At 46.2% G+C, this 15,103-nt stretch overlaps 1 protein-coding gene across 3 annotated transcripts in view; it reads left to right on the top strand.

The window, feature by feature from the left end:
• Positions 1 to 15,103, top strand: part of RXRG (retinoid X receptor gamma) — a 111,345-nt gene that overhangs the window by 67,356 nt on the left and 28,886 nt on the right. For all 3 annotated transcript variants that reach the window (XM_038413389.2, XM_038413391.2, XM_038413390.2), the window contains exon 2: positions 6,323 to 6,582. In XM_038413389.2, coding sequence (XP_038269317.1) covers positions 6,323 to 6,582 — 260 coding nt within the window. The remainder of the gene's footprint in view (positions 1 to 6,322; positions 6,583 to 15,103) is intronic.

Below are 15,103 nucleotides of genomic sequence, written 5' to 3' on the forward strand. Positions count from 1 at the left end.
GGGTCAAGTGTCTGATCTATGGCAGGAGGTGAGATACCAGTGATCTGATGTGGAATTGCAGGGGGCAAGATGCTGATTAGAAGGATCAACAATCTGCTCTTGGTTGAGGAGAGGTGAAATGCAAGACTAGATGGGTCAGTGGTGTGGTCTGGTATGGTGGGAGGCCAGATGAGATACCAGACAAAATGCCCCAATGGTCTCAACCAGTGCAGCTCCTCCTTCCTTTCTGTATACACTGCCATGGGTGTGTGATGCTGGCAGACCAGGTTCCAGCTCATGCATAGGACTTATTAAACACTGACAAATGCATAGCTGGAAACCAGTCTGGCTTACCTGTGTGTTAGCGTTTTTAAAATGGGCATTGGCTTTATAGAAATGTGTTTGGACTTATGAACAGCTTGTGAGTTGCTGCCTGCATTAATCTCACTTGGAATATCAGTATCCCATGCTCTAAGGTAATGTTTAAGTGTTTTGCTCTGTAACTACAAAAGTGTTTGCTTTAAAACTGCAAACCCCTCCAGTCAGGAGAGAAGCCTTACCAAGGGTGAGATACTAGCTTACCACAAGAGGTGTCACCTCCTGCCTAGCAAAAGAAAGCCCATGGACATCAGACAAGTCATCCTGAAACAGTGGATAAAAGACTTTGTTGATTGCTCCTCCAACACCCAAGAAGTGGAGACCTGCACAAACCCTTGTCCCATCAGCTTGAGCTCTGGGGGAAGGGGATAAAAATCCCTGGCAAGAAAAATTGCTATCATTATGCTGTTTGGACTCTGAGGGGAAAAGATTCCTAACATAAGCAAAGATCCCTGTGCACTTTGGACTTCTAGGGAGAGGGCAGGACTTCTAAGGAGAAGCAAGGGATCCCCAGCTGTGTAGCTTGGGTCAGCTCTAAAGAACCTAGCCCTGGTCTACACTAGGTGTTGAGGTCGAATTTAACAGCGTTAAATGGATGTAACCCTGCACCCATCCACATGACGAAGCCCTTTTTTTTGACTTAAAGGGCTCTTAAAATTGATTTCCTTACTCCACCCCTGACAAGGGGATTAGCGCTGAAATCGGTTTTGCTGGGTCGAATTTGGGGTACTGTGGACGCAATTAGATGGTATTGGCCTCCGGGAGCTATCCCAGAGTGCTCCATTGTGACCGCTCTGGACAGCACTCTCAACTCAGATGCACTGACCAGGTAGACAGGAAAAGGCCCGCGAACTTTTGAATGTCAATTTCCTGTTTGGCCAGTGTGGCAAGCTGCAGGTGACCATGCAGAGCTCATCAGCAGAGGTGACCATGATGGAGTCCCAGAATCGCAAAAGAGCTCCAGCATGGACCGAACGGGAGGTACGGGATCTGATCACGGTATGGAGAGAGGAATCCGTGCTATCAGAGCTACGTTCCAGTTTTCGAAATGCCAAAACATTTGTGAAAATCTCCCAGGGCATGAAGGACAGAGGCCATAACAGGGACCCGAAGTAGTGCCACCTGAAACTTAAGGAGCTGAGGCAAGCCTACCAGAAAACCGGAGAGGCCAACGGCTGCTCCGGGTCAGACCCCCAAACGTGCCAATTCTATGATGAGCTGCATGCCATTTTAGGGGGTTCAGCCACCACTACCCCAGCCGTGTTGTTTGACTCCTTCAATGGAGATGGAGGCAACATGGAAGCAGGTTTTGGGGATGAGGAAGACGATGAGGAGGTAGCTCACAGCAAACAAACGGAGAAACCAGTTTTCCTGACAGCCAGGAACTGTTTCTCACCCTGGACCTGGAGCCAGTACCCCCCAAACCCACCCAAGGCTGCCTCCCGGACCCACCAGGCGGAGAAGGGACCTCTGGTGAGTGTACCTTTTAAAATACTATACAAGGTTTAAAAGCCAGCATGTTTAATGATTAATTTGCCCTGGCATTCGTGGCTCTCCTGGATATACTCCCAAAGCCTTTGCAAAAGGTTTCTGGGGAGGGCAGCCTTATTCCATCCACCATGGTAGGACACTTTACCACTCCAGGCCAGTAGCACGTACTCGGGAATCATTGTAGAACAAAGCATTGCAGTGTATGTTTGCTGGCGTTCAAACAACATCCGTTCTTTATCTCCCTGTATTATCCTCAGGAGAGTGATGTCATTCATGGTCACCTGGTTGAAATAGGGTGCTTTTCTTAAGGGGACATTCAGAGGTGCCCGTTCCTGCTGGGTTGATTGCCTATGGCTGAAAAGAAATGTTCCCCGCTGTTAGCCACGCAGTGGGGGGAGGCAAAATGCGACCTTGTAACGAAAGCACATGTGCTATGTATGTAATGTTAACAGCAAGGTTTACTGTGAAAGAGTGTACCCATTGTTCTATAAAATGTGTCTTTTCAAATACCACTGTCCCTTTTTTTTTCTCCACCAGCTGCATGTGTTTCAAGGATCACAGGATCTTCTCCTTCCCAGAGGCTAGCGAAGATTAGAAGGTGAAAAAAAAGCACTTGCGATGAAATGTTCTCTGAGCTCATGCTCTCCTCCCACACTGACAGAGCACAGACGAATGCATGGAGGAAGACGATGTCAGAGTGCAGGAAAGCACAAAATGACCGGGAGGAGAGGTGGCGGGCTGAAGAGAGGGCTGAAGCTGAAAGGTGGCGGCAGCGTGATGAGAGGAGGCAGGATTCAATGCTGAGGCTGCTGGAGGATCAAACTAATATGCTTCAGCGTATGGTTGAGCTGTAGGAAAGGCAGCAGGAGCACAGACCGCCGCTACAGCCCCTGTGTAACGAACCGCCCTCTTTCCCAAGTTCCATAGCCTCCTCACCCAGACGCCCAAGAACGTGGTGGGGGGGCCTCCGGCCACCCAGCCACTTCACCCCAGAGGATTGCCCAAGTAACAGAAGGCTGGCATTCAACAAAAGTTTTAAACTTTTAAAGTGCTGTGTGGCCTTGTCCTTCCCTCCTCCACCACTCCTCCTGGGCTACCTTGGTAATTATCCCCCTATTTGTGTGATGAATTAATAAAGAATGCATGAATGTGAAGCAACAATGACTTTATTGCCTCTGCAAGCGGTGATTGAAGGGAGGTGGGGAGGGTGATTAGCTTACAGGGAAGTAGAGTGAACCAAGGGGCGGGGGGTTTCATCAAGGAGAAACAAACAGAACTTTCACACCGTAGCCTGGCCAGTCATCAAACTGGTTTTCAAAGCTTCTCTGATGCGCACTGCACCCTCCTGTGCTCTTCTAAACGCCCTGGTGTCTGGCTGTGCGTAACCAGCGGCCAGGCGATTTGCCTCAACCTCCCACCCCACCATAAAACGTCTCCCCCTTACTCTCACAGATATTGTGGAGCACACAGCAAGCAGTAATAACAGTGGGAATATTGGTTTTGCTGAGGTCTAACTGAGTCAGTAAACTGTACCAGCACGCTTTTAAACGTCCAAATGCACATTCTACCACCATTCTGCACTTGCTCAGCCTGTAGTTGTACAACTCCTGACTATTCTCCAGGCTGCCTATGTATGGCTTCATGAGCCATGGCATTAAGGGGTAGGCTGGGTCCCCAAGGATAACTATAGGCATTTCAACATCCCCAACGGTTATTTTCTGGTCTGGGAAGAAAGTCCCTTCCTGCAGCTTTTGAAACAGACCAGAGTTCCTGAAGATGCGAGCATCATGTACCTTTCCCGGCCATCCCACGTTGATGTTGGTGAAATGTCCCTTGTGATCCACCAGTGCTTGCAGCACTATTGAAAATTACCCCTTGTGGTTTACGTACTCGCTGGCTTGGTGCTCCGATGCCAAGATAGGGATATGGGTTTCGTCTATGGCCCCACCACAGTTAGGGAATCCCATTGCAGCAAAGCCATCCACTATGACCTGCACATTTCCCAGGGTCACTACCCTTGATATCAGCAGATCTTTGATTGCATTGGCTACTTGCATCACAGCAGCCCCCACAGTAGAGTCCCCACTCCAAATTGATTCCCGACTGACCGGTAGCTGTCTGGCGTTGCAAGCTTCCACAGGGCTATTGCCACTCACTTCTCAACTGTGAGGGCTGCTCTCATCTTGGTATTCTTGTGCCTCAGGGCAGGGGAAAGCAAGTCACAAAGTTCCATGAAAGTGCCCTTATGCATGCGAAAGTTTCGCAGCCACTGGGAATCGTCCCAGACCTGCAACACTATGTGGTCCCACCAGTCTGTACTTGTTTCCCGAGCCCAGAATTGGCGTTCCATGGCATGAACCTGCCCCATTAGCACCATGATGCCCACATTGGCAGGGCCTGTGCTTTGAGAGAAGTCTGTGTCCATGTCCTCATCACTCTCATCACCACGCTGATGTCGCCTACTCGCCCAGTTTCGCTTTGCCGGATTCTGGTGCTGCATATACTGCTGGATAATGCGTGTGGTGTTTAATGTGCTCCTAATTGCCAAAGTGATCTGAGCGGGCTCCATGCTTGCCGTGGTATGGCGTCTGCACAGAAAAAAGGCATGGAATGGTTGTCTGCTGTTGCCCTGATAGAGGGAGGGGCGACTGATGACATGGCTTACAGGGTTGGCTTACAGGGAATTAAAATCAACAAAGGGGGTGGCTTTGCAAGAAACTGAATGGCCGCCTCAAGGATAGAACTCAAAACCTCAAGGATAGAACTCAAACTGGGTTTAGCAGACTGTTGATTTCACAGAGGGAGGGAGGGAGGAGAAAATGAATACAAAACAAATCTGGTCTATTTCTTGTTTTGAGCCACTTCATCTATCTTTATACATCATGCTGGCAGCAGACTGTGCAGTACGACCGCTAGCCATCATCACCTCCTGGGTGCTCGGCAGAAGACAGTGCAGTATGACTACTGGCCATCATCTTCTGCTAGCTGCAGATTAAAAGACAGTGCACTTCCGGTAGGACTCAATCGCCATGAGACGAAACAAGGGAAATGACCTGGCTGAGTCACTCCCATGTTTGCCCAGACACCTGGTTAAAAGAGCACCCAGGACTACGTCGACGACGGCTACCAGTCATACTGCACTGTCTGCTGCCAAAAGGCAATAAACTCTTGCTGTGTAGCAATGCAGTACCATGTCCGCCAGCATCCAGGAGACATACAGTGACGGTTAGCTGAGTGGGCTCCATGCTTGCCGTGGTATGGCGTCTGCACAGGTAATTCAAGAAAAAAGGCGCAAAACGATTATCTGCCCTTGCTTTTATGGAGGGAGGGAGGGAACGGGGGCCTGACGATATGTACCCAGAACCACCCGCGACAATGTTTTAGCCCCATCAGGCACTGGGATTCTACCCAGAATTCAAATGGACAATGGAGACTGTGGGAACTGTGGGATAGCTATACACAGTGCAAAGCTCCGGAAGTCGACTGTTGCCTCGGTACTGTGGACACAGTTCGCCAACTACATGCACTTAGAGCATTTGTGTGGGGACACACACACTCGACTGTATAAAAACGCTTTCTACAAAACCAACTTCTATAAATTTGACCTAATTTTGTAGTGTAGACAAACCGATAGAGAGCTTGCACATTACAGCAGCTTCTATCAGTGTTTGAAACCTAAGACTGTAACTCATTTGTGAGTATATATTTACCTGCCTTAACCGTGTAAATAACTGTCTTGTTTCTTTTCTTCGGGCAGGTCGACACTAGAAATTTACAGCTGTAGCGCATCTGATGAAGATGCTCTAAGCCGACGGGAGAGAGCTCTCCCATTGGCTTAATAACTCCACCTCTGCAAGAGATGGTAGTTATGTTGGCAGGAAAAGCTCTCCCACCAACCTAGTGCTGTCTACACAGGTACTTAGGTCTGTGTAACTGCATTGCTCGGGAGTGGATTATTCACACCCCTGAGCGATGTTGTAATACTGAAGTAATTTTGTAGTGTAGACCAGGGTTTAGTTAATAAATCTTTTGTTAGTTTACTATCAGATTGACTAGTGGTATTGTCTTTTTGGCATGAGATTTGAGGTAAATTGACCCGGGGTAAGTGACTGATCCTGAATATTTTTGTGATTTTTGGTGTAAGGGTCCATCTATGACAAAGGCAGGCTCACCTGGGTGGCAAAGCAGATCGGCGTACCCAAGGGGACTGTCTGTGACTCCATTATAAAGGCTGTTGGAGTGCTTGTGGAGTTCACTCTCGATACCTGGTTGGTGAAATCGAAGTATAGAACTCACAACCAATTTTGGGTTTGTGGCCTCGTTTGTAGCAGTCTGCCCTGAGGCTGGCACTCATGCCCATGAGCCACTGCAGATAGTCTGACAGGGTGATCCAGAATATGACTGACATGGAGAAGATATTGGTCTGTTTTTCCTTCCCCCTCCCTTTACTAAGGCATTTCTCCTGTGCTTTTAGATTCCCCTGTTCACACCAGTTCTATGTCGGTGAGTTCATCATCAAGCTTTTCCCCAGGGAATTCAGTGGATGGCCATCCTAGCTACATGGAGGCTCCAGTGAGTGCTTCGAGGACTCTCACGTCTCCAATGAACACGATAGGGTCGCCTGCGAATGCGCTAGGCTCGCCATACAGAGTCATCACTTCGTCCATTGGATCTCATTCCATTTCCCTGTCTTCAGCTCCTGGCATGAATTTTGTTGCGCACACCAGCCCTCAGGTGGGTACCACCAACTCTGTCCTTTTGCTATGGCTCATTATATTTCTGGGATGAAAGATGGAGTTTGAACACTTAGTTTTCAGCTGTGCATGTTGTTTAGCCATTTACAAGGATCTGACCTAAAGAGGCCCTCTGATTGTTCCTAAACAACTCCCATTAATATGGACAGGGAGAATGGGCCCTTTTCTATTTAATTTAGAGCTGGGTGAATAATTGATTTTTTCAGTTTGGTGGCAACTCCAAAAAAATGAAGAGAGGGAAAAAAAAAAGTTTGGGTTGAATCAAATCTAAATTCTTTTGGGAATCAGAAAAGTCTGTTTCAGGTTTGTTCCAGCAGGGGGCTGAAAATCTGGGTTGCCTACACCCCAGCCGAGAGCGCTAACCCCTAGCTTCTTGGTCACAGAGGAGGGGTAAAAGATTAACAGAATCTCCTCCTCCTCTGGCCATTTTGGGGCTGGCCAAAACTATTTGTGTCAAATTCGCGACTAGTTTTGGGTTGACCAAAACTGCATTTTTTATTTGATAAACTATTTTGTTCGAAAACTTTCGCCCAGCTTTAATTTCATTACATACTGCGTACTGCATACTGCTTCAGCTTGTCTTTGAGTTTAATAATACTGTTTAGTGAGTGACAGTCAATTATATTCACAATTTGCAACACTGATGAAAAATTGTCATAGAAATTTCAAATTCAAATAAAAAAAAGGATTTTTATTTTGCAAAGTTTTTTTTTCAATTTTTTCAACCTGTTTTAGTTATGTGCCTATAATTGGCCCTGGCTGGATCATACACTACAGCATGCTTGTGATTGCTTTGTTCAGTCCATTGTTAAATAAATGCCCTGGCTAACACTGGCAGGTGAGAGGATTAATGACAGCCATGATGAAGTATGTGGGTGTCGCTGATTTGTTATCATACTAAGCTTTGTGTGAACCCTATTATTTAAAAACCGATTGTCCATTTCCGGCCTATACCCCTTGATGGCATCCCTGTAACTATGCTGAGATGACAAGAGATGTTTTCTGGTGCGGCCAGGGGCACTTTGTATTGGCTTGGAAGATGTTTTGATGCCAGTGAAGACGGCCCAAGAGTGGACTGAAATACCCCATGTAGTAACTGGGCATCCCGACTTACTGCCAACAATGGTGGGTCTGATTCCCAGTTACGCTAAGGCCCCATTAGGCCACTCTGGCAGTATAAAGGGACCATCAACACTCCCCTGAGAAAATCCCAATGCAGGGGACCTCCCTGGCCTAAGGGCTCCTGAAAGCTGGCCTAAGGGCTCCACACCAGCACTGACTCCTGGCCCCTGGCGTTGGGGTAGATTGGTTGTGTAGTGGCAGTGCAGTGCTCTGTGGTTATTCTCTGCTTCCCAGGGCCTATAGGGAGTCATGGGAAACAGTGTAAATTCCAGCAGCCCTGAGTCACCTCTAATTTACACCAGGGATCAAATGTGCACATAGTTCCAGAATACGAGGTGGCTCAGAGATCCTCTATCTCTGCCCTAAGTGCAGGAACAGAGTAACTGAGAACTGGGTCCAGGTTATTTTGCATAAGTGAAAATGACTGGCTGGAGTTAGCCTGGCGTTAATATTCAGCACCAGGGACAGGTCATGAGGGAGCAATCCTGCAGAACCAGGCTCTGCAGAGGGAGAGAAATGCTGCTGAGTGACACAAGTGAGCGTTAAATTTACCTGCCGGTTGCACATTCTCCCAGGCAAGCAGCTGCTATGAGGCTTCTGTGCACAAAATATTAGCAGTAGGAAAGGCACAGCTGGGCACAAGTGGTCTCGTACTGGGATATACGCTTAGGTTCCTCTCTTTTTGCCCTCCCCATCTCTGGTTCCACTGACTTCAATGGGGCTAACCACATGTTTAAAGTTAAGCATGTGCTTAAGTGCTTTGCTGGATTGAGGACTGGGGGGTGGGGGAGACTGAGGATATGGCTTGGGCACAGTTTATGCATTTTATTAGCCTGTGTTTGGAATGGCCTTGTCACTCACAAGTGACGAGTTGTGCACGCCATCCTGAAGGAGTACCAGTAACACCTCATTCATCTCCACGGCATCCTGTATCCCCGATAGATGCAGGGGGGATTCTGCGCTCAGATCAGGGAAATGAGGATTAATGCTGCTGTAGAGAATGGGTCTCGTTCTCTGAGCACTTCCCCAGTGATACGCTGGTGTTACTCCGTTGATCTTGACGGCATGACATCAGTGTGCTAGAGCAGTGCTGTGGAGAATCAGGCCTAGTGGCCTTACACTAAGGGGGCCGCATCTTTGGCTGATTTGTGCCCCCCCCCAATAGCTAGGAGAGAGCAGCTTCTGCCCTCTTTTGCATGCAGAGACTGCAGCTGCTCTTGGCTCTGGGACCTGGCTCCTTGCCTACCCTCCTTAAGACACACCTGTCCCAGGGCCAAGGACAGTCTAGCACAGAGCAGTCCCCAGAGGGCCCCAACACCTTGGGGAAGGAATTTGTTAAGCAGCTGGGGTTTTTGATGCACCCACCATTTCCACAGCCCTGTCACCTACACACCATTTCCACAGCCCCACAGTTCATCACAGGGAAGGTTTAAGTCCTCTGGTGTCTTTCAGTGATATACTTCTTTATTCCTGACTCCAGCCTGTCCTGGGTCACTTTCTGCAGCGCTTTGCCAATGCTGCCAGTTCTCAGACCCTGTAATTATGCAGCTGCACCCTGCTCCATCTCATCAGCTTGGCAAAGGGAATTTTGTTAAGCTGTTAGTGGAGGGGTGGAGAGGCAGGACTCTTGGGTCACAGTCCTGGTTGGGCCACTGATGCACTGTGTGACTTTAAGCACTGTTACTGAAACAAGAATCATAACTGTAAGCTTCTTCCCAGGGTGTTATCGAAACCCCCACTGCATTCTTGGCTGTATAATCATACCTAGATCCTGCACTGTATTTTTCATCCATAGATCTCAAAGCACTTGATGAAGGAAGTCGGTATCATTGTCGCCATTTTACAGATGCGGAAACTGAGGCCCACAGCAATAAAGTGACATGTCTAATGTTACTCAGTGGCAGAGCCAGGATTAGAACCTAGGTCTCCTAAGTCTCAGCATCCTAGCCACGAGGCCACAGTAGAATCACATGTAAAAATTGGGAGGACAGTTGTGTATCTCACCTCATCCTTGGTGGGATCACTGCTAGAATATTGTGCGTGTGGAACAACTAAAAATAAGGGAGTGGAAAATAATATAAAGATTCAAGAGGCTGAGACTGAGGAAGCTATATTTGTATAGTCCAGAAAAGAGAGGACTCTGGGGCAGGATGGGATAACCGTGTATAAATAGCTTCAAGGTAACATAAATGGAAAAAGATAATTATGCTCAGATGATGGCAGGACAAAGGCTAATAGTCTGCAACTAAAAGGGAAACTTAGGCTGCATATTAGGTAAATGTCTGTAAGTGTAAGAGAAAGCAGGTGGTAGAAAGGGTTCCTGAGGGAGGTGGTACAGGGAATATGACTAGAGAGAAGCAAGGACAAGTTGGATGAGATTGTTCTATAGGGTTTTGAGATCCTCAAATGCAAATTACTACAGAAATGCAAAATTTTAAGTTGCTTCTAACATGAGCTACTTGGAATCTTTTATGTCAAAACGCTCCCTCCTCTCCCTCAATGAAAAATGGAAATTTTCCAAACCCCAGACTTTAGTTTTATTTTAAATGTCGTTAATCAAAATGTAAAAATGTGAAATATGTTCTTTTCCCCCTTCTTTCCTGCGGAATGCAGCGGGGTGAATTATATCTGGGGTTCTTTTTTCCTTTTGTGGCTCTGTCGCTTTTTCAAAACAGTCTCAATTTGTGAACAGCGACAGAATGCCAAGAGAACAAATGAAAAAGTGGGGAAAAAGAAGTGAACCTGGATATTATTCATTCTATTACAGTGGGGGGGGGAGGCAAAAAGATGAGGGGAAAGGGAATATTAGGAATTTAGTCCATATTAAAATTTAAAAAAATCAGAAAAAAATGAAATTGTTCTGTCAAGCCTGGAAAGGCACCCAACGGTGACATTTCTGCATTTTCCCTTTAAAAAAAAAACCAAAAAACAAAAACTAGCTCTACTCCTAACAATAGCATCCAAGTGTTAGAATATAAACATCTGGGGCCAGATCCTTGACCCTGCCAATCCAGCAATGCTGATTTAAAGCTGCCGAAGGTTTCCATACACCTTTGGGATGAGCTGTGGAATGAAGATCCTGATCACTTGAGGATCTTGGAAGTCCTATAGGGCCTTTCAGAAGGATTGTGGCATCCAGGGATTCTTCCAGACCTACTCTACAGTAGGGGGGAGAATCCCACCCAAGGGATTTGTTGGCAAGAGGAGGGACAGGCAGAGGATGCATCAGAGGGACAGCAAGTGGTGGGGAAAGCTGTCACATCTCCTCTTGAACTTCAGCTTGCTCCAGCTACTGCCAAGGAATGGAGGGAAGTGACTGGACACTGCTTTGGATCTGGACACACAACTGCCTGCCTGATGTGTGGCCCGGGGTGAGACATGTTGGAAGGGCCAAGAGAGCCATTTTTGACAGTTACTTCCATGAAAGGCCAGACATCCAGCTGGGAGTGGAGGGGGGGCTGAGGGGAGGGGCAGAGCCATCAGGGACCTCAGGGAAAGCAAGATGGTGGTGTGGGTTAAGGTGGACACTTTGTGTGAGTGGAAACCAGTTTGCAGGAATAGGGACACTCCAGACCTGTGTTTCCTACTGCCACACACTTTGAATTTGGAAGCCCATGAAAATATTGTTCCACCCATAAGCATGTTAGCCTAGTGTCTTGGTCAAATTGCATCCAGATTAATTTCATCCTGCCTGCCTAAATTTCTTCTGTAATTTCAAGTAGAAGAGTCTTCTTCACTTGCTGGCCTAAATACTTGTATAGCCTTGCATTCTTAACCAGCTGCCGGCCTGCACCCCAGATGTGGCTGCATTTCAGTGACAGGTGAATGATTATATTTGTACAGTAGGATATTTCAGGATGAAAGTTGCTGCTGTTACTTTACTGGGGCAGAGCTACTGTCAAACTTTAGTACACACGGGGGGAAAAAAGGGAGTTTGAATACTTTTCTTCAGCGCCTAGGATAAATCCAGAAGCAGCTTCTCTGATCAGGGCAGCAGATCTAACCTGTCATGTTGAGTTAGCAACTCCGAAGAGCTCACTTCACTTGTGTTCCCGCTAACAGAATGAGACAGCTGGACTTCAGGGATTCAGCAGGCAGGCTGCTAATGGATTTGGGTTCAAGCAGTTGTCCCAAATATCACACATCATTGCACTTAAAATGCAGGAACCAAGCTCCAAAGACATCGATGGCTAAAACCTACCCCTGCCCTTTGCTGCTGTTGTGATCTATGAATGCAGCCAAAGAGAGGAAAAAATCAGGATACCCACCCCCACATAACATTTAAAAACATAAAGAATTCCTCTCTGTTCAGTGTCCTGGTGGGAGAAAGCCACCAAGGGAGGGAGGGCTGCTTGTTCTTTCTCTTGTTCTTTCCACTTTTTGAATGAGGTTAGGGCTCAGCTCACTTGGGTTTATTACCGTCCATTCATGGGGGATAGGTTTCAGAGTAGCAGCCGTGTTAGTCTGTATTCGCAAAAAGAAAAGGAGTACTTGTGGCACCTTAGAGACTAACAAATTTATTAGAGCATAAGCTTTCGTGAGCTACAGCTCACTTCATCGGATGCATTTGCAAATGCATTTGCAAATGCATCCGATGAAGTGAGCTGTAGCTCACGAAAGCTTATGCTCTAATAAATTTGTTAGTCTCTAAGGTGCCACAAGTACTCCTTTTCTTCATGGGGGATAGTCCTCTGTCAGGCAGAATTTTCTTGGGAACAGGAGTGGTTAAAGAATTTCAGCCAACCTTTTTCCAGTCTTCTCCTTCACTCCTTAAAAACAGCAATGTCAGGTCGTCAGGTCTAGGTTGGCGATCTAATTGATTGCCTTGGGTAACGTGGATTGGATGGCAAAAGTATCACAGGGCTATCACTGCTTGAAACATTGGTTGATGAGGTTTTCAAAAGTTGGCAGTACATTTCCACAGTCAAACAGGATTGTGCTTCAGTCCTCATTTATGGTGGGGGCAGGCACATCTGCCAATGCAATGTGCAGTGATGGTTCCAAATTGACCATGGACATGAAAAGCCCATTTTTTTCAGTGAAAAATGACTTTTTCACAACACAGAAATTTTCACAAGGAGCATTCCATTTTTAATCATTTTTCATTTGTTTTTTGTTGGTCTTTGAGGGGGTCAACAAGCATGTGGACCAAGGGGATCCAGTGGATATAGTGTACTTAGATTTTCAGAAAGCCTTTGACAAGGTCCCTCACCAAAGCCTCTTAGGCAAAATAAGCTGCCACGGGATAAGAGGGAAGGTGCTCTCATGGGTTGGTAACTGGTTAAAAGATAGGAAACAAAGGGTAGGAATAAATGGTCAGTTTTCAGAATGGAGAGAGGTAAATAGTGGTGTCCTCCAGGGACCTGTTCTGGGACCAGTCCTATTCTACATATTCATAAACGATCTGGAAAAAGGGGTAAACAGTGAGGTGGCAAAATTTGCAGATGATACAAAATTACTGAAGATCATTAAGACCCAGGCAGACTGTGAAGAGCTACAAAAGGATCTCTCAGAACTGGGTGACTGGGCAACAAAATGGCAGATTAAATTTAATGTTGATAAATGCAAAGTAGTGCACATTGGAAAACATAATCCCAACTCTCTCTCTCTCTCTCTCTCTATATATATATATATAATGATGGGGTCTAAATTAGCTGTTACCACTCGAGAGAGATCTTGGAGTCATTGTGGATAGTTCTCTGAAAACATCCACTCAGTGTGCAGCAGCAGTCAAAAAAGCTAACAGAATGCTGGGAATAATTAAGAACAGAATAGAAAATAGGACAGAAAATATCATGTTGCCTCTATATAAATCCATGGTATGCGCACATCTTGAATACTGTGTGCAGATGTGATCACCCCATCTCAAAAAAGATATATTGGAATTGGAAAAGGTTCAGAAAAGGGCAACAAAAATGATTAGGGGTATGGAATGGATTCTGTATGAGGAGAGATTAATAAAACTGGGACTTTTCAGCTTAGAAAAGAGATGGCTAAGCAGAGATATGATTGAGCTCTATAAAATCGTGACTGATGTAGAGAAAGTAGATAAGGAAGTATTGTTTACTACTTCTCATAACACAAGAACTAGGGGTCACCAAATGAAATTAATAGGCAGCAGGTTTAAAAAAAATAAAAGGAAGTATTTCTTCACACAATGCACAGTAAACCTGTGGAACTCCTTGCCAGAGGATGTTGTGAAGGCCAAGACCATAACAGGGTTCAAGAAAGAACTAGATAAATTCATGGAGGATAGGTCCATCAATGGCTATTAGCCAGGATGGGCAGGAATGGTGTCCCTAGCCTTTGTTTGCCAGAAGCTGGGAATGAGTGACGCGGAATGGATTACTTGATGATTACCTGTTCTCTTCATTCCCTCTGGGGAACCTGGCACTGGCCACTCTCGGAAGACAGGATATTGGGCTAGATGGACCTTTAGTCTGACTCAGTAGGGCCATTCTTATGTTTTTAAAAACCAAAACCCTGGAAAACTTTTAGTTTTCAAAAACTATGGTAAATTATTTTTGATTTTTCAGTGAAAACTGGAAAAATGTTGACAAAACCAAAAAATGTTCATCTTTGAAAACTGGTAAAAAAAAAATTGGGATTTGAAAATGTTTTTGGTTTAAAAAGGGAACTTTCATGGAAAGGGCATTTTATTCACAAATCACCATCATTATGGACTGGAACTCCATCAGCCACCAAGCAATTAATGCTATGATTGTCTGATGAATAACATGCTTCATTGCTAAGCCGTTAGCATTTAAAACTGTAAGCAGCAAACACTTAGCCAGTTTCCTAAATGCTAAGATGCTCTTGGAGTCAGGATTTAAATTCCAGCTACAGAACGGTGTCCATGCTGCTGTCATATGTGTAGTGTTAGAAAGAAGGGGAATTCTTTTGCCTCTGGTATGTCGGATTATCACTCATGTCTGCATGCTTGCCTGGAGCTTGCACATGTGCTGATCTGCTCCTGTGGCAGCTTGTCATTTTCCTTATTGAATCCTGCCTGGAATGTGCACTCTGACCTTCACAAAGGAAAGATCTCTAGATGCAGCAGGCAGCGCACTCAGAAGAGAGCAGGCCAGCAGCTCCAAGCCCCCTTCGTAAAGCCCTGGAGGGAGGCGAGAGACACCTGTGTCTCTGAACAAGTCCTGCAGATATTGCAAGAGGAGGGGTTCATGATTGGAGCATACTCGTCTGCCATTCACCCGTGCTTGGGTCTCGTGGATACGGAGGCTATGGATGCTTGACACATTTTACACAGATGACCTGCCAGCCCGGGGGTGCATTCCACAAACTCATCTGCTGCAAGCTGAAGCAATGCCATAGTCACCAATTCAGGTTTAGAGCACAGTGAGAGAACACAGGGACATCAC

Source organism: Dermochelys coriacea, chromosome 8 (assembly GCF_009764565.3).
Source record: "Dermochelys coriacea isolate rDerCor1 chromosome 8, rDerCor1.pri.v4, whole genome shotgun sequence".
NCBI lineage: Eukaryota > Metazoa > Chordata > Testudines > Dermochelyidae > Dermochelys > Dermochelys coriacea.